Raw genomic sequence first — 24,151 nt, 5'->3', positions numbered from 1 at the left:
TATATGTTCTCCAAGGTGATTTGTTTGTTCTTCTGACAGTCCATGGTGTATTCCGTATACTTAATTAACACTGTAATTCACGTGCATCAATTCTCTTTCAGTCTTCTTTATTCATTGCCCAGCTTCGCATCTTAGTCCTCACAGTGACATCTTTGCTTTTTAACACTTTAAAGAAGTTCTACACTCTAAGTTAGTTTATATTGTTGTTCATATCCTCTGTTTCCTTATTGATCATCTGTCTAGATGTTCTTTCCATTATTGAAAGTATCATATTGAAGTGTCTCCAGCTATCCTCGTAGAGCTCTCTGCTACTCCCTTCATTCTGTCAGTGTTTGCTTCATATATTTAGGGGTTCTGATGTTTTGTGTATATATGTGTCATATTTTTTACTTAAAGTTATTTTGTCTGATATCCATACAGCTACCCTGGCTCTCTTTTGCATGAAATATCTTTTTTCTATTCTTCCACTTTCAACCTATTTGTGTCATTGGTTCTAAGGTGTGTTTCCTGTAGACAGCATATAAACGGATCATATTTTTTATCCATTCTATCAGTCTCTGCCTTTTTTTTTTTAATCTTTTGTTTTTTATGTAGTTTTTTTTATTGTGACTTCAGTGAAAGTTTACAGCTCAAGTTACCTTCTCATACAAAGATTTATTCACACATTGCTATGTGACCCTAGTTGCTCTCCCTATGCAGTGACCGCGCACTCCTCCTTTCCACCCCGGATTTCCAGTGTCTGTTCAACCAGCTCCTGTTCCTTTCTGCCTTCTTATCTCTCCTCTGGACAGGAGCTGTCCATTTAGTCTCATGTATCTACTTGAACTAAGAAGCACACTCTTGATCAGTATCATTTTGTGTCTTATAGTCCAGTCTAATCTTTGTCTGAAGAGGTGGTTTCAGGAATGGTTTTAGTTCTGGGTTAACAGAGAGTCCAGGGGCCATCTTTCTGGGGTTCCTCCAGTCTTGGTCAGACCATTAACTCTGGTCTTTTTACTAAAATTTGCGTTCTGCACCACACTTCACTCCTGTTCCATCAGGGACTCTCTGTTGTGTTCCCTGTCAGGGCAGTCATTTCTGGTAGCCAGGCACCATCTAGTTCTTCTGGTCTGAGGCTGATAGAGTCTCTGGTTTATGTGGCCGTTTTGTCTCCTGGGCTAATATTTTCCTTGTGTCTTTGGTGTTCTTCATTCTCCTTTCCTCTAGGTGGGTTGGGACCAGTTGATGTATCTCGGATGGCCGCTTGCCAGCTTTTAAGGCTCCAGACGCCACTCACCAAAGTGGGATGCAGAACATTTTCTTAATAAACTTTGTTATGCCAGTTGACCTACATGTTCCCTGAAACCATGATCCCCAGACCCCCACCCTGGCTACTTTGTTGCTTGAAGCGTTTGGTTATATTCAGGAAACTTCTTACCTTTTGATTTAGTCCAGTTGTGCTGAATTCTTCTGTATTGTGTGTTGTCCTTCCCTTTACCTAAGATAATTCTTGTCTACTTTATCTAGTTAGTGAATACCCCTCTACCTCCCTCCCCACCCTCATAACCATGAAAGAATGCTTGCTTCTGTGTTTAAACCTTTTCCTGAGTTCTTACGATAGTGGGCTCGTACAATATTTGTCCTTTTGTGACTAATTTCACTCAGCATAACGCCTTCCATCCACATTATGAGTTGTTTCACAGATTCATCATTGTTCTTTATCATTGCATAATATTCCATTGTGTGATTATACTATAATTTGTTTATTCATTCATACATTGATAGGCACCTAGGTTGTTTCCATCTTTTTGCTATTGTTAATAGTGCTGCAGTGAACATGGGTGTGCATATATCTATTTGTGTTACGGCTCTTATTTCTCTAGGATATACTCCAAGGAGTGGGATTGCTGGATCATATGGTACTTGTATTTCTAGCTTCTGAGGGACGTGCCAACTCAATTTTGAAAGTGGTTGTACCATTTTACATTCCCACCAGCAGTGTGTAACTGTTCCAGTCTCTCCATAACCTCTGCAGTGTTTATTGTTTTGTGTTTTTTGGATTAATGCCAGCCTTGTTGGGGTGACATGGTATCTCGTGTAGTTTTAATTTGCATTTCTCTAATGGCTAATGATCATGAGCATTTCCTCATGTATCTGTTAGCCACCTGAATGTCTTCTTCGGTGAAGTGCCTCTTCATATCCTTTGCCCATTTTTTAATTGGGTTATTTGTCTTTTTGTTGTTGAGGTTTTGCAGTATCTTGTAGATTTTAGAGATTAGTCCCTGGTCAGATATATCTTAGCCAAAAATTTTTCCCAGTCTGTAAGTTGTCTTTTTATTGTTTTGGTGAGGTCTTTGGATGAACATAAGTGTTTGATTTTTAGGAGCTCCCAGTTATCTAGTTTCTCTTCTGGTGTTTGTGCATCGTTAGTAATGTTTCGTATCCTGCTTATGCCATGTTTTAGGGCTCCTAGCATTGTCCGTATTTTTTCTTCTATAATCTTTATCATTTTAGATTTTATATTTAGGTCTTTGATCCATTTTGAGTTAGCCTGTGTGCATGGTGTGAGGTATGGGTCTTGTTTCATTTTTTTTTGCAGATGGATATCCAGTTATTCCAGCACCATTTGTTAAAGAGACTGTCTTTTCCCCTTTTAATGAACCTTGGGCCTTTGTCAAATATCAGCTGCTCATAGTTGGATTAATTTATGTCTGTATTGTCACTTCTGTTCCATTGGTGTATGTATCTGTTGTTGTACCAGTACTAGACTGTTTTGACTACCGTGGCAGTATAATAGGTTCTAAAGTCAGGTAGTATGAGGTCTTCTACCTTATCCTTCTTTGTCAGTAATGCTTTACTTATCCAAGGTCTCTTCCCTTTCCATATGAAGTTGCTGATTTGTTTCTCCATCTCATTAGGAAATGTTGGAATTTGGATTGGGATTGCATTTTTGTATAGATGGCTTTGGGTAGAATTGACATTTTCACAGTATTGAATTATCTATCCATGAGCAAGATATGTTTTTCCACTTAATGTAGGTGTCTTTTGGTTTATTGCAGGAGCGTCTTGTAGTTTTCTTTGTATAGGCCTTTTATGTCTCTTGTTAGATTTATTCCTAAGTTTTTTATCTTCTTGGGGGCTATTATAAATGGTATTGATTTGGTGATTTCCTCTTTGAAGTTGTCTTTGTTGGCTTAGAGGAATCCAACTGATTTTTGTATGTTTATCTTGTATCCTGATACTTTGCTGAAATTTTCTATTAGTTCTAGTAGTTTTCTTGTGGGTTCTTTGGGGTTTTCTGTGTATAAGATCATATCATCTTCAAATAGAGGTACTTTTATTTCTTCTTTACCAATTTGGACGCCCTTTATTTCTTTTTCTAGCTTAATTGCTCTGGCTAGGACCTCCAGGACAATGTTGAATAAAGAGTGGTGATAAAGGGCATCCTTGTCTGGTTCCTGTTCTCAAGGGGAATGCTTTCAAACTCTCTCCATTTAGGATGATATTGGCTGTTGGCTTTGTATAAATGGCCTTTATTATGTTGAGGAATTTCTCTTCTGTTCCTATTTTGCTGAGAGTTTTTATCAGGAAAGGGTGTTCACTTTGTCAAATGCTTTTTCTGCATCAATTAATAAGATCATGTGGTTCTTTTGTTTTACTTATGATTTTATTTATTTATACATTGATTGTTTTTCTAATGTTGAACCATCCCTCCCTACCTGGTATGAATCCCACTTGGTCATAGTGAATTATTGTTTTGATATGTTGTTGAATTCTATTGGCTAGAATTTTGCTGAGGATTTTTGCATCTACATTCAGGAGGGATATTGGTCTGTAATTTTATCTGGTCTTGGTATCAGGGTTATGGTGGCTTCATAGAATGAGTTTGGGAATATTCCATCCTTTTCTGGGCTCTGAAATACCTTTAGTAGTAGTGGTGTTAACTCTTCTCTGAAATTTTGGTAGAATTCTCCAGTGAAGCCGTCAGGGCCAGGGTATTTTTTGTTGGGAGTTTTTAATTGCCTTTTCAATCTCCTTTTGTTAAAGGTTTATTTAATTGTTCTACCTCTGTTTGTGTTAGTTTAGGTAGGTAGCGTGTTTCTAGACATTTGTCAATTTCCTCTAGGTTTTCAAATTTGTTAGAGTACAATTTTTCATAGTATCCTGTTAACGATTGTCTTAATTTCAGCTGGGTCTGTTGTGATATTCCCCATCTCATTTCTTATTTGAGTTGTTTGCTTCCTCTTGAGTTTTTCGTTGGTCAGTTTAGCCAGTGGTTTACGATTTTGTTAATCTTTTCAAAGAACCAGCTTTTGGTCTTGTTAACTCTTTCAATTGTTTTTCTATTCTCTTTTTCATTTAATTCTGCTCGGATTTTTATTACTTCCTTTTTTCTGGTGCCTGAGAGTTTGTTTTGCTGCTCCCTTTATATTTTTTCGAGTTGTAGAGTTAATGTTTTGATTTTGGCCCATTCTTCTTTTTGGATGTGTGCATTTATTGCTATAAATTGACCACTGGGAATTGCTTTTGTTGTGTCCCAAAGGTACTGGTAGCATGTGTTTTCATTCTTATTTGAGTCTGTGAATTTATTATTTCCATCCTTAATTTCTTCTATAACCCAGTAGTTTTTGAGCAAGGTTTGTTCAGCTTCCATGTGTTCAATTTTTTTTTCCTTACTTTTTCTGTCACTGTTTTCCACATTATGGCTTTATGGTCAGAAAAGATGCTTCGTAGTATTTCCATGCTTTGGATTTTGTTAAGGCTTGCTTTGTGTCCTAATATGTTATCTATGCAGGAGAATGGTGTATGTGTGTTGGAAAAGAAAGTATACCTGGCTGCTGTTGGGTGAAGTGTTCTATATATGTCTTTGAGATCAATTTGGTTGATTGTGGCATTTAGGTCTCCCATGTCTTTATTGAGCTTCTTTCTGAATGTTCAGTCCTTCACCGAAAGTGGTGTGTTGAAGTCTCTTACTGTTATTGTGGAGCTATTTCTCTTTTCAATAATGTTAGTTTGTTTTATGTATTTTGGAGCCCTGTTGTAGGGTGCATATATATTTTTTATCGTTATGTCCTCTGGTGTATTGACCTTTTAATCATTATATAGTGCCCTTCCTTATTCTTTGTAGTGGATTTTACTTCAAAGCCTATTTTGTCAGAGATGAATATTGCCACTTCTGCTCTTTTTTTATTGTTGTTTGCTTGGTACATTTTTTCCCTTCCTTTGAGTTTTAGTTTGTGTATTTAAGTCTAAGGTATGTCTCTTGTAGGCAGCATATAGACAGATTGTGTTTTTTATCCATTCTGCCACTCTCTGTCTCTTTATTGTTGTATTTAGTCCATTTACATTCAGCGTAACTATTGATATGTATGAGTTTAGTGCTGCCATTTTGATGTCTTTTTTTGTGTGTTGTTGACAGTTTCTTTTTTCCATTTAATTTTCTATGCTGAGTCATTTTTCTTTTTGTATTTTCATTTCATCCTTTTCAGTGTTGTTGATGTTGTATTTGCTGTGTCTTTATGTTTTTGTTGTTTTTTATTTTGATGTATAGGATTGTTAGTTTTCTTGGTTACCTCAATATTTACCTCTGTTTTTCTAAGTTTAAACCAATCCTTTCTTTATATCACCTTGACTTCCTCTCTGTATGAAAGATCTGTGACTACATTATTTAGTCCCTCTTTTTTCTTTTAACGTTATCATCTTTTACGTATTTACGTCTGTTTCCCTATTTTCGGTGTTTTAGCTACCTTTGATTTATTTGTGACTTCCCTACCTGGGTTGATATCTGGTTGTTCCAGTCTTGTATTGCTGTCTGATGTTACTGATTTTCTAACCAGAAGACTCCCTGTTGTGTGTCTTGTAATTTTGGTTTGGTTTTTTACAAATTCCCTAAACTTCTGTTTGTCCAGAATGTCCTAATTTCACCATCATATCTGAGAGAGAGTTTTGCTGGATATATAACTCTTGGCTGGCAATTTTTTTTCCTTCAAGGCTTTATATATATCATCCCATTGCCTTCTTGCCTGCGTGGTTTCTGCTGAGTAGTCCGAGTTTAGACTTACTGACTCTCCTTTGTAGATGACTTTTCTTTAATCTGTAGCTGCCCTTAAAATTCTATCTTTATCTTTGGTTTTGGCAAGTTTGATTATAACTTATCTTGGTGACTTTCTTTTGGGATCTACTCTGTGTGGGGTTCGATGAGCTTCTTGGATAGATATCTTCTCATCCTTTATGATAGCAGGGGAGTTTTCTACCAACAAATCTTCAGTGTTTTGTTATTTCCTGCTGTTCTGGTACTCCAGTCAGTCATAGGTTATTCCTCTTAATAGAGTCCCACATAATTCTTAGGGTTTCTTTGGTTTTTTTAATTCTTTTATCTGGTTTTTCCTCAAAGAAGTTAGTGTCAAGTGCCTTATCTTCAGTGTAACTAATTCTGTCTTCCGTTTCCTCAGTTCTGCTCCTGTGACTTTCTATTGAGTTGTCTAATTTTGAAATTTTATTGTTAATTTTTTGGATTTTGGTTTGCTGTCTCTTTATGGGTTCCTGCATCCCATTAAGTTTGTCATTATGCTATTGTATAACTTTCTTAGGTTCCTCTGTTGTTTTGTCTGTGTGTTTCTTGGCTTGTTCTGTGTTTTGCCTGGTCTCCCTTTCTGATCTCTTGAAGAGCTCTGTATATTAATCTTTTGTGTTCTATCTCTAGTAATTCCAAGAAATTATCTTCCTCTGGAAGGTTTCTTGATTATTTTTTTTGGACCCTTGCTGAAGCCATCATGGTCTGCCTCTTTAAGTGATTTGATATTGACTGTTGTCTCCGAGCCATCGATAAATTATTATTTTGTTTGCTTACTGTGTCCTTGCTTCTCGTTTTGTTTTAATATGCCCAAATAGGCTTGTCTTGTGAACTAGTTTGATTATTGGCTCTTTTGAAACTCTCACATCCTTTCACCAGGTGGTTAGATCTGTTACTGGATATGTGAGCCCAGGAGTCCATTTACTCTTCTCGTATGGATCAGCTTAGGTGTCCAGGTAGCCAGTCACCAAGTGTGTGGTGCAGGCTCTCACCTACAGCCCTAGACAGGCAGGGGTGATTGGAGTAGGCACAGGTATCTGGGTGCGCTAGGGGGTTATGCACTGAGTAAGGCAGGGGGCTCTCAGCTGCCCCTGAGTGTACAGGAGGAAAGCATGTCCCTGTTCCCTAGAGTGCATAGGTGGGTGGGTTTTGCATCTGGGTCATGGTCACCCAATGCTGTTGACTGTAAGGACCCTTTTTGCGGGTGGCTAGTTTTTTTTTTAGATGGCATGGGTGGAGCCACCAGTCCTCAGGCACCTGATATATGTCGGTCAGGACCATGCTTAATGGGCAGAGTGGTATCAAATGTCACAAATCTTTCACTCCAGTTTACAGCTGATACAGTTGAAAATAGGGTCCAGGTAAATACCCTGTTGTACTGTGCCAATAAAGGCCTTTACTGTTGAAATGGGCCCTCAGAGGTCTATGCAGGGTTAAAAGGCATTCAAAGTCCATGGACCACTTATCTATGCCTAGGCAAAGGGGCTGTGCCTGCCCTGAGTTCCCGGTTTAGGGTTGCTGGCAGATTATTATTTTCTGCTTGTCAAGTTGTTCCCTCTCAAAAGCCAGGAGAATGGCTCTGGATGCACAATGGGTCCTACTTTTGACTCAGGTGACAGGGCAGTCGCTGAAGCCAGCCCAGGACCTGGTGCAGAGTCGGGAGGGGGCAGGTAAATGGGAGAGAGGTTCTTCCCAGAGGGGTTGTTTTTGATCCATGTGGTAGGTTACATGCACGTATTTATCTTTTGCCAATTGAGCACCACTTACAGCTGGTTCTGGAGGCTTGCATAGACTCTCCACTGCTCAATCTCTCCCCATGTGGAAAAAGCGTTCTGAGTGCCACTGCTTGCCTCACTGCGCACGCCAGCAGATCCAGCCTACAGGGTGCCAGTTCCCACCGGGTCAGGTCTGTCATGGCTTGCTGCTTCTGAACCATCTCTCTTTTTCCCTGCTGCTCAGTCCTATTCCTCAACTTTGCCTTTGATGTTCGAAGATTGTCATATATAATTGAGTCACTTGTTTTTTCTGGGTCTTTGTTGTAAGTCGGACCACAGGAAGCGTCTGACTACTCCACCATCTTGGCTCCGCCTCCCAATCACTGCCTTTCAACTTGAGTTTTTTGAGCATATTTGAAACTATTGTATTAGAGTCTTTTAGTTTGTCAATTATCTGGACTTCTATAGGGACAGTTTCTATCACATTATTTTGTTCTTTCGAATGGGCCATCCTTGTCTGTTTATTTGTATGCCTTGAGATTTTTTGTTGTTGTTGAAACCAGAATTTTTGACTATTAATATGTTAGTGCTAAAACTCAGATTCTTACCCTTCCCCGAAGTTTGGATGTTTTTCTTTTAATTTTTATTTATTTATTTTATTCTGAAGGCTGAAGTAGCCCATTTGCTCAGTACCTTCCTCTGTTTTTGCAATTACTGTCCTCCTGGATGTGTGTGGAGATGTAGGCCTCTATTCCCCAGCCCATGCTCAGCTAGTGTTTCAAAAGAGATTGTAGGACTCCAGGGGAAGAAAGGCACACACACACCGCTCCCAGTGTTTACAGCTAGGCTCTGTACTGCTGCCCTTCTTTAACACTGAGCTTGCTTTCTGTATGCTTAGGGGTCAACCCAAGGTGAAAGCATAGGGTCTTCGATATTTTCTGCACCTGGATTTTGCCCTGAGCATGTGTGTGGTTTTCTCAATTCCCCCACAAATGTAGTGCTTTTGAAAGCACTAATTTTTGAAGGAAGTTCTGAATCTGGTATCTCCTTGAACCTTTAAGCATTAATTGTGTGCTCTAGTCACACTATTTAGTTTCAGGCAGATTGGGGCAATCAGAGCCTTCAGGTGCTGTTCACTGCTCCACCTTGCTCCATGTGAGCTCTGAGGCAGGCAAGGGCGAGGGGTAGCACTCTGCTTCATTTCCTCAAGAAATCCTCAGACAGGTCAGAACAGACACACACCATAATCCATTAGCAAAGTCTGCTCTGCTCCCTTCAGAGCCAGATATGTGGTGTCCTCTCTGGGAGTGTAGTCCATAGTCCAACAGGCAGTAGATATTGAAAGTTTTCTTACTGATCTACAGTTGCCTTTTTCTTGATTCAACATTCACTTGGTTGCTGCAACCCTCTGGTTTTCAGAGTTCTTACAGAGTTGAGTCTACCAGTTTCTGGTTGTTTTCCTTGGTGCTTGTAGGCATTGGGGAGTGGGAATGTGAAACAGTTCATGCTACCATCTTCCAAGAAGTCCCTGTGTTGTTTCCTGTTATTGACTGCTGGAATCACTTGTCGCGTAAGAAGTGCTCAGTAAATTTTGTGCACATCCATGTGTAGGTAGATGAATAGATGAATGGATAACTGAGCATATCCAGAATGCCAAAGATTCAGTCATAAAGTCTTACAACATATAAGGTACATTTACTTGCCTCTGAATTTATCAGAAAAGGATTTATTTTCTGGCTGAGATATTTTAAATACTGTAATCTTTGCCTTTTTTTTAAAGCATTATTGATGATCTGTCAAAGATGAATTGTTCTCTTTTAAATGTGACACACAAAGGCTTCCTCATTGCTAAATGTAATTTTAAAGAATTATGCCTTGTTTCTATGAGTAAAAGTTTCTAAATATGCACATTGCTGCAGAATACTTCCAGAAGCTGACCTTTGAGCCCATGTACTGACAGAGACTCAAACACTATTTCCAGTCTCCTTCCAGAGGGACACTGGCATGCTATTTTCACAAAAAAGAAGAAATTTGCTTTTCCTCCTACCAACATGCCTAGTACAGTAGGAGTCACAATTCAAGATCTATTGATAGTTATTTTCTCCTTGTTCTTTTACTTGTGCCTAAAGAGGAGGAGGGAAATGATAGCCCCCCAAAACTCTCATCTGTACATATCCATACCATATATTCTGAGCCTCTAGCAAAGAATTGGATTTCTTTCACTCAGTAATAATCATGAAAATGTCAGCTATCCATAAGGCATTCCTAAGGTTGAAGAAACAGAAAAATAGCAGTTCTGTAGCCGGATCTAAATTATTTAGAAAGGAAGCATTAACAAAGCTTACACGTTTCAGGATGCTTTCAGCTTATTCTTGTAATCAGGAATGGTTGCACCTCTCCCAAGCAACTAACTCGTTTTTATCTCGTCAGTTCTGAGAAATAATAACTGATTTTTTTTTTTTTTTTCTGTCTTAATGTTGGCTCCTAGAAAGCTAAGACCCTAATCTTTGGCCCTAATCTTCTGCCCTCATTTTTGGCAGGCATGTAGTACATCACGATATACAATTTTATACTAGCTTTATTCCTAGTTCTATCTTATATGTTGTTGGTGGTGGTTGCTATCCAGTCAGTTTTGACTCATGGCAACTCCACATGTGCAGAGCAGGACTGCTACATAGGGAACAGCTTGGTGGATTCCAGCTGACAACCTTTCAGCATAGAGCCAAGCGCTTAACCTGTGTGCCACCAGGGCTCTTTCTATTTTAAATACCTAACTTTATTTTCTTATGTCTTTATGTCTCATCATTTTTACCTACTTCTGATTTGTTTCCTGCTTTTTTTTTTAATTATGTTTTAGGTGAAAATTTGCAGCACAGATTAGTTTCTCGTTCAAAAATGTGTACACAAATTGTTTTGTGACATTGGTTGCAATCCATGCAATGTGTCGGCACTCTCTTCCTTTCCTTTGGGAGGATGTTGCCCGTTTGGTCTCGTATACTTGATTGAACTAAGAAGCCTGTTCATCACATGTGTTACTGTTTGTTCTATAGGCCTATCTAATCACTGGCTGAAAAGTGGGCTACAGGACTGGCTTCAGTTCTGAGTTAGCAGGGTGTCCGGGGGCCACAGTCTCAGGGGTTCCTCCAATGTCTTGTCAGAACTGTAAGTCTGGTCTTTTTTGTGAATTTGAATTTTGTTCTTTATTTTGTTCCCTCTTTGCCAGGGACCCTCTATTGTGATCCCTGTCAGGCAGTTGGTGATAGTAGCCAGGCACCGTCTGGTTCTTCCAGGCTCAGGCTGGTAGAGGCTGTTGTTCATGTGGTCCTCTAGTCCCCTGGGCTAATATTTTCCTTGTGTCTTTCATTTACTTCATTTTCTTTTGCTCTAGACGGGATGAGACCAGTAGATGTATATTAGATGGCCGCTTGCAAGCTTTTCAGACCCCAGATGCTGCTCACCAAAGTAGGATATCCTGTGACGTATTAAGCAATTTTAAGTTGCCGTAAATCCTTTTCAGAATAAATAGTTATCTTTTTTTCCCTATGAAGATTATCTGTGAAACGTGGATTATTTAAGTTAGGATTTTTCTAACATGTTTGAAGTTACGACTGTACCTGACTCATTATAGGGATATAATAATTTTTTTATTACGTCCTGATAGGAGTAGAAAGCTTTTCAGCAGAATGTTATCAAGAGCCTTGATTCTTTTTTCTCATTCTAGGGCCCTAGTCTAAGGAAATAAGCCTTAATATGTTCACCTCCAACTCAAAGATGTTCACTACAGTATTATTTATAATGACTAAAAATTGTTGACTTTGGTTTCTTTTCCAAACCCCTAAAATGACAGTAAGGAGAGATTTTAAAGGACATAGACCCACAAAAACAAAGTATAGAAGAAAGAAGAAAACTAGTATTTTAGAAGATGAAAATTAGAGGAATCAGTGGTTACTGAACTAGGATAGGATCTGGCCACCTTTTTTGTGTAGGGCCAGTCAGTAAATATTTTAGGCATGGCAGGCCACATGCGGTCTCAGTTGCATGTTCTTTTTTGTTGTCCTCCTCCTCTCCCTCCTCCATCTTTTAGAAATGTAAAAACCCATTCTTAGCTGGAAGGCCAGTTTTGGCCCATAGCCTATAATTTGCCAACTACTGATTTAGAAGATCCAAGAATATTGAAACCAAAGTCAAGAAGCTGCTCAGTTTACAGCACGGAATTCCAGAAAAACTGAAGCTCAAGAATTGATGGCAACAGCTACTTCTGGAAGTGCCTGTTAAGATAAGGCTAAAAACAAGAGGATTGAATCAAAGTCTTTCTGATGCTCGTTTCTTTTTCCTAAGCCTTGCCTCACCTGCATAGCCAAATGACTGCCCCTCTCCTATCCTGGTAGATGACTGGGGGGATATTCCCTGGCAAGGATAAATCAGAGACTCTGGACTGAGGTACAGCAATAGTTGAGAGTAAGGAAGAATATAAGTTAATTAAATAAAGGAGACTGAACATTAAGCCTCTTTACCCTATTCAGCAGCTAGAGTGGTGTAACCACCCACCACCCACTGCCTTCAAGTCGATTCCGACTCATAGCAACTCTGTAGGACTGAGTAGAATTGCCCCATAGAGTTTCCAGGGAGCACCTGGTGGACTTGAACTGCCAACCTTTTGGTTAATAGCCATAGCATTTAACCACTACACCACCAGCATTTCCAGAATGGTGTCAATTAGATTTATATTTCCAGGCATGACGTTGAAAAATGTTACTTCAGAGATTGGACCAGCCAGGGGAGGATTACCCCAGTGAAAATGGCCCAGTCAGATCACATTAGCGTCTATCTGTTAACAAGTCCTTCTAATACGCACAAAACTTTCAGTGAGGTATTTAGTGCCTCACTCTTAAATTCAGACATAGAGACAAGGATCACCTGACATATGAAAAAAGTCTCTAATTCGGAAGCAAGACACTAAAACAAATAGGAAAATGGTAACTTGGAGGAAACAATACTGCCAGGAGGAACTTCCTAAAAAATTATTACCCTCCCCCAAAAGATAAAGGAATTTATTGTAGCCATGACAGAAGAACCAGGTGAATTAAAAATTAATCAACAAATTTAAAGTACTTGAAAGTTAATAGTATGATGGCAGAAATGAAAAAATAGAGTGCCAGTGTTAAAGTTGAGGAAGTCACCCAAAACCTAGAAGACAGAAAGAGAGAGGGACACAAAATTAGAGAAAAGCTAAGTTCAATCCAGATGATTAAAAGAACAGTGAAAACATAGAACATTATCAAATAAATAATATAAAAAACTTTCCCCGTACTGAAGGAAATTGGGTTTTCAGATTAAAAGGACATTTGAATGCTCAGCACAGTGGATGTAAGAAGTCTGACACCAAAGTGCATTATCCTGGAATTTCAGAACAGTGGAGTCTAAGAATGCCCTCAAGCTTCCAGAGAGAAAAGGCATGTCATGTGTAATGGTAATAAATCACAATGGTATCAAGACTTACCAGTAACATTAGAAGCTGGAAGATAATGGAACAATGCCTTTAAAATCTGAGGGAAATTATTTCTTATCTAGAATTCTATATCCAGATAAGCTGGTAATCAAGTGAGGATAAAATAAAAGTATTTTCTGACATGCAGGAGTCACAGAACATTTACTCATTCTCAGGAATCCCCAACAAAATGAGGGGGTAAACCAAACAAGAAGATAAAATAGAATCTAAAGGACCCAACACAAAATTGAGGAGAAATGTATCTCTGGAGTGATGGGATGAAGGGAAATGCCATGATGACGGTCTAGCTGGACTAAAGAGCAACCAGTCCATTTTAGAGCAAATCAGAAGACTTGGAGAAGGAGGTCTCTAAGAAGAGAGAATTGATAGTATATTGAATTGATCTATTATAGCAAAATTGAGGGCGAGGGGGGTGAACTAAGCATGAGCATGTAGAAAAGAAAGCAAATGAAAAATCAAGGTAATAATTAACTCCATGTGGAGGGGGTAGTGTGGAAGTTGTGCAAGAATGGAAATTTGATCATAGTTTGTTACCTTGGCTCAACATTTGTATTAATATGATAATGTAAGCAATGTATATTGATCCTACCTAGAGTACAATGTAACTATATTGGGAAGGTAGGAGAAAGGGAGTTATGTGTGGGGCAGGTTGCGGGGAAAACTGGTGAAAGAGATCTGACTCTGTCTGCCCGTTGTGAGAAAAAGGAGACAAAACCTAAAACTGAAAAATACAGAAGAGCGAGCTAAGCACGTTATTTACGTATATGGAGATAAGTGTCAGGGGCACTTGTTCTTCACAAGTAGCTTTTAAAAAGCTAATTGATCTTTTTGAAGCATTAAAAAAAAGTATGTATAATTTGGTAAAAATTTAAAATTAAAGAAAAAGGTGAATAAAATATATAAAATATTAACAGTTGCAATCATGAGTAATTCCTTTTCTTTATACATTCTTACATTTCCAAATTTCTACAATAACTTTCTTTCATAGTCTAGAATAAAATTTTATTATTTAATTAACTATAAGTCTTCATTATTCTTAAATACTTTAATTTGTTAGAAATTCTTCATTTATAGCATCTTGTTTAAAATTGTTTAATGGTAAATGAAGTTAATATTTATTTGTTTCATATTACTAATGTAAATATTCTTTAAGCAAACATGATATGTTTTCTGAGTACCAGAAAACACCATATTCATGTGTTAGGAATACAAAGATGAATAAAGATCCCGTGTGAAGCTTAGAGTACTTGTAGTATAAAACAAATGGGGTAAATGTTAATAAATCGTAGTATAGGGTTACATCTGCTATGATAGAAGTAAGGACATGATAACAGTTTGAGCTCGAAGACAGAAGTGGTTAATTCAACCTGGAGAAGTGGCATCTTCAGAGGAGATGGCTCTTGACCTAGGTCTTCAAAACTGAGTGTGTGCTTACCGAGTCAGGTATCTTTGGAAAGAATATTCCAGTTGAGGAGAATAGCGTGAAATGAGAAAAAGTAAGGAAACATGAATTAGCATGGTATGATACAGTAACTACAAATAGTTGGAACACTTAGGGTTTGATAAGAGATGTGACTGGGAAATGAGGTAGCAGCTGGTTTCTGGAATTACTGTATAACTGTCTAAGAAGTTAGAATTCCATCCTCAGCTTTATAGAATGGCCTTATTAACATTAAAGAGTTTTAAGAGACAGTAAAGAATGATAGTTGTGCTTTGAATGTCTATTGACTAAGTTAACAAAGCTTTTAAACAAAGCTGTATTAAATTACAGCAATACGTGTGTACATTTGAGGGATAATAGTACATAAAAGACAAATCATTCAAGTTTCAGATTAGTTGGTATCATGGCCCCGTTCCCCAGAGGTCCCCAGCACACAAATTGGGAATCATTTAATAGGCATTGGAGGTACTGAAGGGTTTAAACCTAAACAGGGGAAAACATAATCAGATTTGAGTTTGAAACATACTGTAGCAACAGTGTGGAGGTAAAAGAATCTGTTTAGGCAATATTGCAATATTCCTTATTGAGATATAAGGATACATTGAGATACATGATGAAGGTAAGAGTGTACCAATGTCATTCAAAGATCAAAACAAGAAGAGAACTTAAGGAAGCAGAATTAATAGCACTTGATCAACTATTTGATACAGACTGTGGGTGAAAAAGAAGAGCCAGTGATAACTCCCAAGTTTCTGGCTACAGTGACTGGGTAGATTTTGGTGCTAGCCACTGAGAAAGAAAGAGAGAAAAGCTGAGGATACAAGTTTAATGAATTCAGTTTGGGACCTGTTTTAAGTTTTTGTATATTAAAATATAAATATATTCAGTATGGTTGTATGCTATGAGCATTTGAAGCTCAAGAAAAAAATAGGTTGAGGGAGACAGAATGAAAATGAATGAATCGTGTAATTGTTATCACATTCAGACTGTCAGAGTAAATGAGATCTCCAAGGAGATGATGCTGACTAGGACATGAGAAAGTGGATCAAGGACAGAGCCCTAGGAAAACAATCATTGGCTTGGATCTTTACAGGCCTTAGAAGAGCCATTTCATAGGACTGACAGTAGATAATTGCAGGTAGAAAAGGAACAGGCCAGTAAGAAAGTAGAGGCTGCAAGGGTAAACATCTCTTTAGGAGTTCGACTGTGAAGGAGAGATTTGATTTATTTAGCTAGATGAGGGGGATATAGATTTGGACAAAGTTTCTTGTTTTGTTTATATTTTGTTTTGTTATTGCTTTTTTTTTTTAAAGATGAAAGAGACGTGAAGTATAAAATTGATTGCTAGAGAGAGGCTAATCAAAAAAGAGGTTAAAAGAACAGAAAGGAAGAGGATGAGAAGGAAAAGAAATGAAATGGCAACTGGGAAGATCCTGGTTGTGTGGAGGATGAAACTCATGTATTCTGATGGAACAGGAGAGGGTTTCTTTAAGAAAAATTTTAAAATAACAAATACAAAATTAGGCTCTTGTAGAGGACCCGTGAAAGTAGGGGACCCTGAAGTTTAAGCTTCATTAGTTTCTAAGTAAATCCTTCACGTAATGATAGCTTCAATTCCTGGGAGACGGAGAAGAGAAAAAGATTAAGAGCATTACTAGTGAGATTAGCCTTAAATGAAGGAAAATATTTCTTTTGAGGCTTCCTGTAAAAATGTGTGTTTCAAGAGACCAAGGACCTTGTTAGTCTTTTTCATTGATTTATCTGGAAAACTTGGTGCAGGGCTTGTTAATAGGCACTCAATAAATAACTTGGTCAATGTGTGATAGAACAGGAAGAAAAGCAGTGAGATTAGGTATAAAGTGGCTCAGTTTAAAAAATGAGGAGGGAATTTCTTTGTAATAGATAAGGCCATCAGATGGGGGGTGTCGGTGAAAGTGGAACTTGGAAATAGTAATAATTTAGAATAGACACTGTGAGAGATGAATGCAGAGTAAATCAGGCAGAAGGATATTACGAGTGTTATCAAGAAAATGGTTGAAATGATGAAATCTATGAAGGACTAAACCTTCCTACTATTTAAATGTTACAGATAGTGAAACTATTACTTCGTCACGGTGGAAACCCATTTCAAGCAAATAAACATGGGGAGCGTCCAGTGGATGTAGCAGAAACAGAGGAGTTGGAATTGCTGCTAAAAAGAGAGGTTCCTTTATCTGATGATGATGAAAGTTATACAGGTTGGTTTCAAATAATCTATATTCAGCTGTATCTTTGACATAATATTTAGTAATGTCTGGTTTGTTTATAATACATAAAATGTTGTGGGTACCTGAGAAAATGCTAGCTAGCTGTTAAGACTGATGAGTTTAGAAACCTAGGTATTTGCTACACAATACCCTTTTGTAAATGGAGTCATAGTGCCGTTGTCCAGTTTCCCTGATTTTTTCCACAAAGAGCTCAACTCTTTCTTTATTACATTCAAGCCTGCTGCAGAACGTTTTCCCACGCATAGCTAACACCTCTGCTACTCTGACTTCTTTTCATTATGTTATGATTTTTAAAGTTACTAACTAAAACCCTTCATGTCTTTTCCTAACACAAATGAGTCTTCTTTGCATTTTTAGTTTTGTGATAGGTGGTTGAATTCTGGCCATGTGATACTGAGTAGGGGAAATTTCTTTAGAAACACAGTTTTTAAAAGAAAAAATCAAAAGAAAATTTCAGAAAACTTTCTGGCATACTCAGAATTAAAAAAGAATCACAGATATAACAAAAAATTATTGAAGACTCTTCTGTATACAGGTAGAAAGACTCGCCATATTTCAGGCAAAAATCAACAAAAAAGAATTTTATGAGTCTTAGAACTGGCCATATCCTTACAGAATCTTAAACGGAATAATTCCTACAAGCAATTAGGTAATACAGGTGGTCCCTGACTTAACGACGGTGTTCTGTTCCGACAACTCCGTCATAAGTCAGGTCTGATGTAAGTTGAATACCTCTTTTTTTTTTTTTTTTTTTAGTTTTCATTCTTATTATCAGTATCTTTATAAATCTGATCTTAATTTGTCCTTGGGGGCTGGCACAAGAAATAACATCAGCAAATCACATGCTGCAACATTGTCTATAGTACATATTACTAACAATAAGATGTGAAAAAAAAAATCAGACGGGTCATAAGTGCAGTTTGTTGTAACTCAGATACATCATAGGTCAGGGACTGCTTGTACAGCTTTTATATTAGATTACATATGAGAATAAAAATCAAGCCATATTCATTTAATTCCAGCCGTCGCAAAATGCAATAGGACAACAATAAGTAGTTTTGAGGCACGATGGCCTACCCTTTACTTTTATGTGTAAAAAAAACTATAGCTAAATTATCTTTCACGTGGATAGGCAACAGAAAGAACACACCTTCTGAATAACGTTCTTACCACCTTGTTGAACAAAAATTAATTGTAGATGTACCAACTGATTTAAGAATGATGCCAAGTTAGGAACAAAAAAATAAGGGAGTCATGGAACAAAACAGGTTTGACTGTGAGTATTGACTTCAAAAAGGATGCTTAAATAATTGCTGTAAATATAGTCAAATTGTTGTCATTGTTGGCTGCTGTTGGGTCAGTTCTGATTCATAGTGACCCTGTGTACAACAAAACGAAACTCTGCCTGTTCCTGCACCATCCTCACAATATTATGTTTGAGCCCATCATTAACAGCCACTGTGTCAGTCCATCTCGTTGAGTGTCTTCCTCTTTTTTGCCAACCCTCTCCTTTACCAAGCACGATGTCCTTCTCCAGGGATGGGTCCCACCTGATAACATGCCACAAGTACGTGAGACAAAGTCTCACCATCCTTGCTTCCAAGGAGCACTCTGGCTGTATATCTTCCAAGACAGACTTGTTCATTCTTCTGGCTGTCTATGGTATATTCAATATTCTTTGCCAACACTATAATTCAAAATTCAACAGTTGTCAAATTAACTGATAATTTAGTCAGTCATGCTTAAAAATGGAAAAAAGTAGTGACAATCTGGAATTTAAATTCCAAATTAGTCTAACAACATTTGAAGTGGGGGGATGGCAGTAATGGTATAGTAAACTGATGTTTTGAATACCTGCTTTAATTAGGTTATATGAGAACCATTTTTCTCTGATAGTTGAAAATATAAAATAGTTAAGTAATACTTTTAAAAAAACAAAAAAGCAAGAATTATGGTCTGTTAACATTAGACAAAAAAGAATTAAAGTCAGAAAGCATTGCTTCACAAAAGAAGATAATTTTGTGTTAATACAGGGTGTAATACAAAGTGAAGACAGTTTTCTTACAACATGGATGAATCTGGAAAGCATTATGCTGAGTGAAGTTAGTCGCAAAAGGATAAATACTGTATGAGACCACTATTACAAGAATTCAAGAAAAGGTTTAAACACAGAAGAAAACATTCTTCCATGGTTACGAGGGTGAGGAGGGTGGGAGAAGGACATTCCCTAGCCAGATACCAAAAAAAAAAACCAAGCTCAGTGCCGTCGAGTCGATTCCAGATAGTAGACAAGAATTGTCTTAGGTGAAGGGAAGGACAACACACAGTATAGAGGAAGTTATTAGCACTGTTGAACTAAACCAAAAGCTAAGAAGTTTTCTGAACACGACCAAATACTTCAAGGCACGGAGTAGCAGGGGCAGGGGTCTGGGGAACATGGTTTCAGGGGACATCTAGGTCAATTTATGTAACAAAGCTTAAGAAAATGTTCTGCATCCCACTTTGGTAAGTGGCGTCTGGGGTGTTAAAAGCTTGCGAGCAGCCATCTAAGATGCATCAATTGGTCCCAACCCACCTAGAGCAAAGGAGAATGAAGAACACCATAGACACGTGGAAAATATTAGCCCAAGAGACAAAAGGGCCACATAAACCAGAGACTCCATCAGGCTGAGACCAGAAGAACTAGATGGTGTCCGGCTACCACCAGTGACTGCCCTAACAGGGAACACAACAGAGAGTCCTTGACAGAGCAGGAGAACAGTGTGGTGCGGAACTCAAATTCGCATAAAAAGACCAGACTTAATAGTTTGACTGAGACTAGAGGAACCCCTGAAGACATGGCTCCTGGACTCTCTGTTAACCCAGAACTGAAACCATTCCTGAAGCCAGCCCTTCAGACAAAGATTACACTGGACTATAAAACAGAAAATAATACTTGTGAAGAGTGTGCTTCTTAGTTCAAGTACATACACAGGACTAAAGAGGCAGCTCCTCTCTAGAGGCAAGATGAGAAGGCAGAAAGGGACAGGAACTGGTTGAATGTACATGGGATACCTGGGGTGCAAAGTGGGGGAGTGTGTTGTCACATCAAGATTGTAACTAGGGTCACATAACAATATGTGTATAAATTTTTGCATGAGAAATTAACTTGAGGTGTAAACCTTGACCTAAAGCACAATAAATAAAAAAATTTTTTTAAAGTGAATATGTTTTAACATTGTTAAAATATGTAAAGCAAATGTTAGTGGTCTGAGGCAGAATTGACAGAAACACAATACTAGTTGGAAACTTTAGTGGGTTTTTTTCAGCACATACCAAAAAAAAAAAAAAAAAAAACAAACCCAGTGCCATCGAGTTGATTCCGACTCATAGAGTCAGCACATACAATCTCTTATTAAGAAAGTCTCAAAGTCGTGGATGTTACATATGTGACTGTTGGCCCAGGATTTGGCCAGAGTTGTGCTATGTTCAGTAGAAAGTCATACCTGTCATCATAAAACTCATAAAGAAGGAAAATAAATGAACTTCGGAAATTAGAAGGGAGGAGGAGAAAACAGATCCAAAGACAAGCAAGAAATTAATAAAAGTTTAGGATGCAATTTAATGGACTAGACAACAAATAGAATAAAACCAGGAGCTGTTTCTGTGGCAAGATCAACTACATAGACAAACCTCTGGCAAACCTAATCAAGGAAAATGAGTGAAAATGCATGCACATCATTGGGAATAGGAAAATGAATAGACCCACAGTATTAAAAAAATACTAAACTTTAACCGAATACTAAATACAGATGTCACAAAAAATTTTTCAAAGATGAATATGTATAAATGTACACACAAGCAGAGAGGAGACAGGGATGAAAGGAGGAAGACAGGGAGATGTAGCTGGAGAAGCAGATGCAAGCACAGTCAGGTTGACAAACGGTACTATTCTCACTCATCTAAGCTTTTAAAAACAGTGCCTTCTTTATCTAAGCCAGCAAAATCCTGGTATAACCGTGAGAAAGTTACACAAATAGAAAGCCACGGGCCGGTCTCCAGTGTAACACGATGCCTGGTATGCAGAAGTGTCACTGCCCTGTTAGAATTGGTAAAGATTTTAAGAAACAGTATCCAGATGTTTGTGAGGTTCCAGTGAACCTGGCATCATACCCTGATTTTGAGAGTGTTTTCTGAAAAGCAGTTTGTTCATATTTATGAAAAATTCATAAGGATGAAATCATATAAAAGGTACATGTATAAAGATGTTAATCATGACCTAAATGTCCAAAAACAGGCAGAGAAATAATTTTAAAAGTGTTGAGCATTTCATGCAGCCATTTAAAGTAGTGTTTATAAATTTTTCTAAGTACTGAGTATATGTGTATTTCAACATCAGTGTGAAATGCCAGTGTCTATCATTTGATCATCACCAGAACCACGTTTTAGCCATCTAATGATTTTCCATCTTCACTGCCATTCACAATCCTAAATATACAGCACTTTCAAAATCTAGATAAGATGCTAACATGGAAAAGATTGTCCCAAATTACAATTATTCCTTTACTATTTGTGCTGTCTATAACATAACCACTTTCAGTACTGTTAAATCCCAACATTTTATTGCAAAAATGTACAAATATGAAATAAACTTCAAAAAAGTATACTCACCAGCTACTAGTCAACTTCCCCTAACCCACACCCAAGGCAACCACTGTTTCTTCACCGTGGATTACTGTTGCGTGTTCTAGAGCATCTTCATGCAGCATGTATGTGAGACTTCTTTAACTTAGCATATTGTTGTTGCAAATATCACTCGTTCATTCTTTTTTTATCACTGAGTAGTATTCCCTTATATGAATATACCGTAGTTTGTTTATCCTTTATAAACACCTGAGTCGTTTCCAGCTTTTAGCTCTTGGTTGCTAAGAACATTCTTGTACAAGTCTTTTTGAGGGTATATGTTTTCATTACTCTTGAGTAAAAGCTATGAGGGGAGTTGCTGTGTTATAGCATAGGTTGATGTTTAGTTTTAGAAGAACTTGCCAGACTATTTTTCAAAGTGTTGTAACACTAACTTCCAGTAACACTGTGTTAGAGTTTGGTTGCTCTAGATCCTTGCCAATATTTGAGGAAAGTGTTTTTAATTTAAGCCATTCTGGTGGTGGTGAGTGGTATTGCTGCAGTTACTTTTTAAATGATCTTTGGAAGCCTATTTACAACATGATCCAGCACTTGGAATTTTGCAATAAGTATTACATCTCTGTGAACATTCTTTGCTTTTTTTCTCTTTTTAAGAACTCTCAGATGGCTTCTATATAAAGTTCTATAATTAAGATAGAGTTTTCAGTTAATATGACTTCCAAATAAGTATAGTAAAACCCAGCCATTCATGGGAATCCATAAAACTTAATTGTGTAGAATGTAGGCTTACTTGATTGTGAGATTGATAAAATGACAAGATAAGCCTGCACAACTAGCTGAGCATCAGTTTTGGTGGTCTAGCTGTGCAATCTAAAACTGACCCTGTTAGACCTATAGTTCAGTGACAATTCTGTGTCCTGTGTTTGGGTAGGACTTCTAGCAACAGTTCTAGAAATTTCCTGATTAGTTAGTTGTGTTTTCATTTTTTTGGTCTGATTTTAAGAGATTGAGCCGCAGAACATTGAGGACACATAGAATCATCCCCTTCCTCACCAGTTTTGCCAGATAGGTGCATTTACTGTTTCTTTTCCTGGCTTGCCGTCCATTCTGTGGCCTCCACTATTCTCATTATACCAAATTCACATCAAGGGGCATGCTGTCATAAGGGTTTCACTGTAATTAAGAGACCACTTTTAAAGGAGTCCACTGTATTTTCTTAACATGATAAAAATATATACTTCAGTCCTAAATTCAGCATCTTAATGAGGAGACCCTAGAGACATTCCTATTAAGGTCAAGATCAAGGCAAGACTCTCCACTACTATTTAACATTGTGGGGAGGTTGCAGGCAAAGCAATTATTAGTCTTGTTGTTGTCAGGTGCTCTCGAGTCAGTTCTGACTCATTGCAACCCCGTGTACAATAAAACGAAATACTGCACAGTCCTGTGTCATTCTCATGATTGTTGTTATGCTTGAGCCCATTGTTGCAGCCACTGTGTCAGTCCATCTAGTTGAGGGTCTTCCTCTTCCTTGCTGACCCTCTACTTTAGCAAGCATGATGTCCTTTTCCAGGGACTGGTCCTTCCTGATAACACGTCCAAAGTACGTGAGAGACAAAGTCTTGCTATCCTTGCTTCTAAGGAGCATTCTGGCTGTACTTCTTCCAAGACTGATTTGTTCATCCTTCTTGCAGTCCATGGTATATTCAGTATTCTTTGCCAGCACCATAATTCAAAGGCATCAGTTCTTCTTTGGTCTTCTTTATTTGTTGTCCAGCTTTCCCATGCAGATGAGGCGATTGAAAATACCATGGCTTGGGTCAGGCATACCTTAGTCCTCAAAGTGGCATCCTTGCTTTTTACCATTCCAAAGAGGTCTTTTGTAGCAGATTTGCCCAGTGCAGTGCATTGATTTCTTGACTGCTGCTTCCATGGGTGTTGATTGTGGATCTAAGTAAATAAAATCCTTAAAAACTTCAATCTTTTCTCTGTTTATCGTGATATTGCTCATTGGTCCAGTTGGGAGGATTTTAGTTTTCTTTATGTTGAGGTGTAATCCATACTGAAGGCTGTGGTCTTTGATCTTCATCAATAAGTGCTTCAGGTCCTCTTCACTTTCAAAGTTGTGTCACCTGCATAACACAGGTTGTTAATGAGTCTTCCACCAGTCCTGATGCCATGTTTTTCTTCATATAGTCCGGCCTCTCAGATTATTTGCTCAGCAAATTATTAGACTAGAGAAGACAAAATTGGAAAAAATTTATAGGGAATGAAGAGATAAACTCTTGGCAAGTAACATGTTAGCATACCTGAGAAATTCTAGAGAATCAGTGATTAACTCCAATAATAAAAAAATTTACCCAGTGGTAGTAGGGTATAAAATTAACATTCAAACACCAATAGCATTCATATACACAAATAATAACCATTTAGAAAATATAATAAGTGAGAAAATATCATTTATAGTAGCAGCTGAAAGGTAAAATATTTAAGAATAAACAATTGTAAATGTTCAGAATCTATGTGTAGAAAATATAAAAATGA

At 37.8% G+C, this 24,151-nt stretch overlaps 1 protein-coding gene across 4 annotated transcripts in view; it reads left to right on the top strand.

Annotated features, from left to right (window-relative positions):
* The window catches only part of ANKRD12 (ankyrin repeat domain 12), a 165,833-nt gene that overhangs the window by 75,664 nt on the left and 66,018 nt on the right, over positions 1-24,151 (top strand). For 3 of the 4 annotated variants that reach the window (XM_049900150.1, XM_049900148.1, XM_049900149.1), the window contains one exon: positions 16,807-16,954. In XM_049900150.1, the coding sequence (XP_049756107.1) occupies positions 16,807-16,954 (148 nt within the window). Of the gene's footprint in view, positions 1-16,806; positions 16,955-24,151 lie in introns of those variants that run through there. The other variant, XM_049900151.1, reaches the window with a different exon arrangement.

Source organism: Elephas maximus, chromosome 11 (genome assembly GCF_024166365.1).
Source record: "Elephas maximus indicus isolate mEleMax1 chromosome 11, mEleMax1 primary haplotype, whole genome shotgun sequence".
Classification (NCBI taxonomy): domain Eukaryota; kingdom Metazoa; phylum Chordata; class Mammalia; order Proboscidea; family Elephantidae; genus Elephas; species Elephas maximus.
The sequence above is the reverse complement of the archived record's forward strand: the minus strand, read 5'-3'. Positions and strand labels throughout refer to the sequence as shown.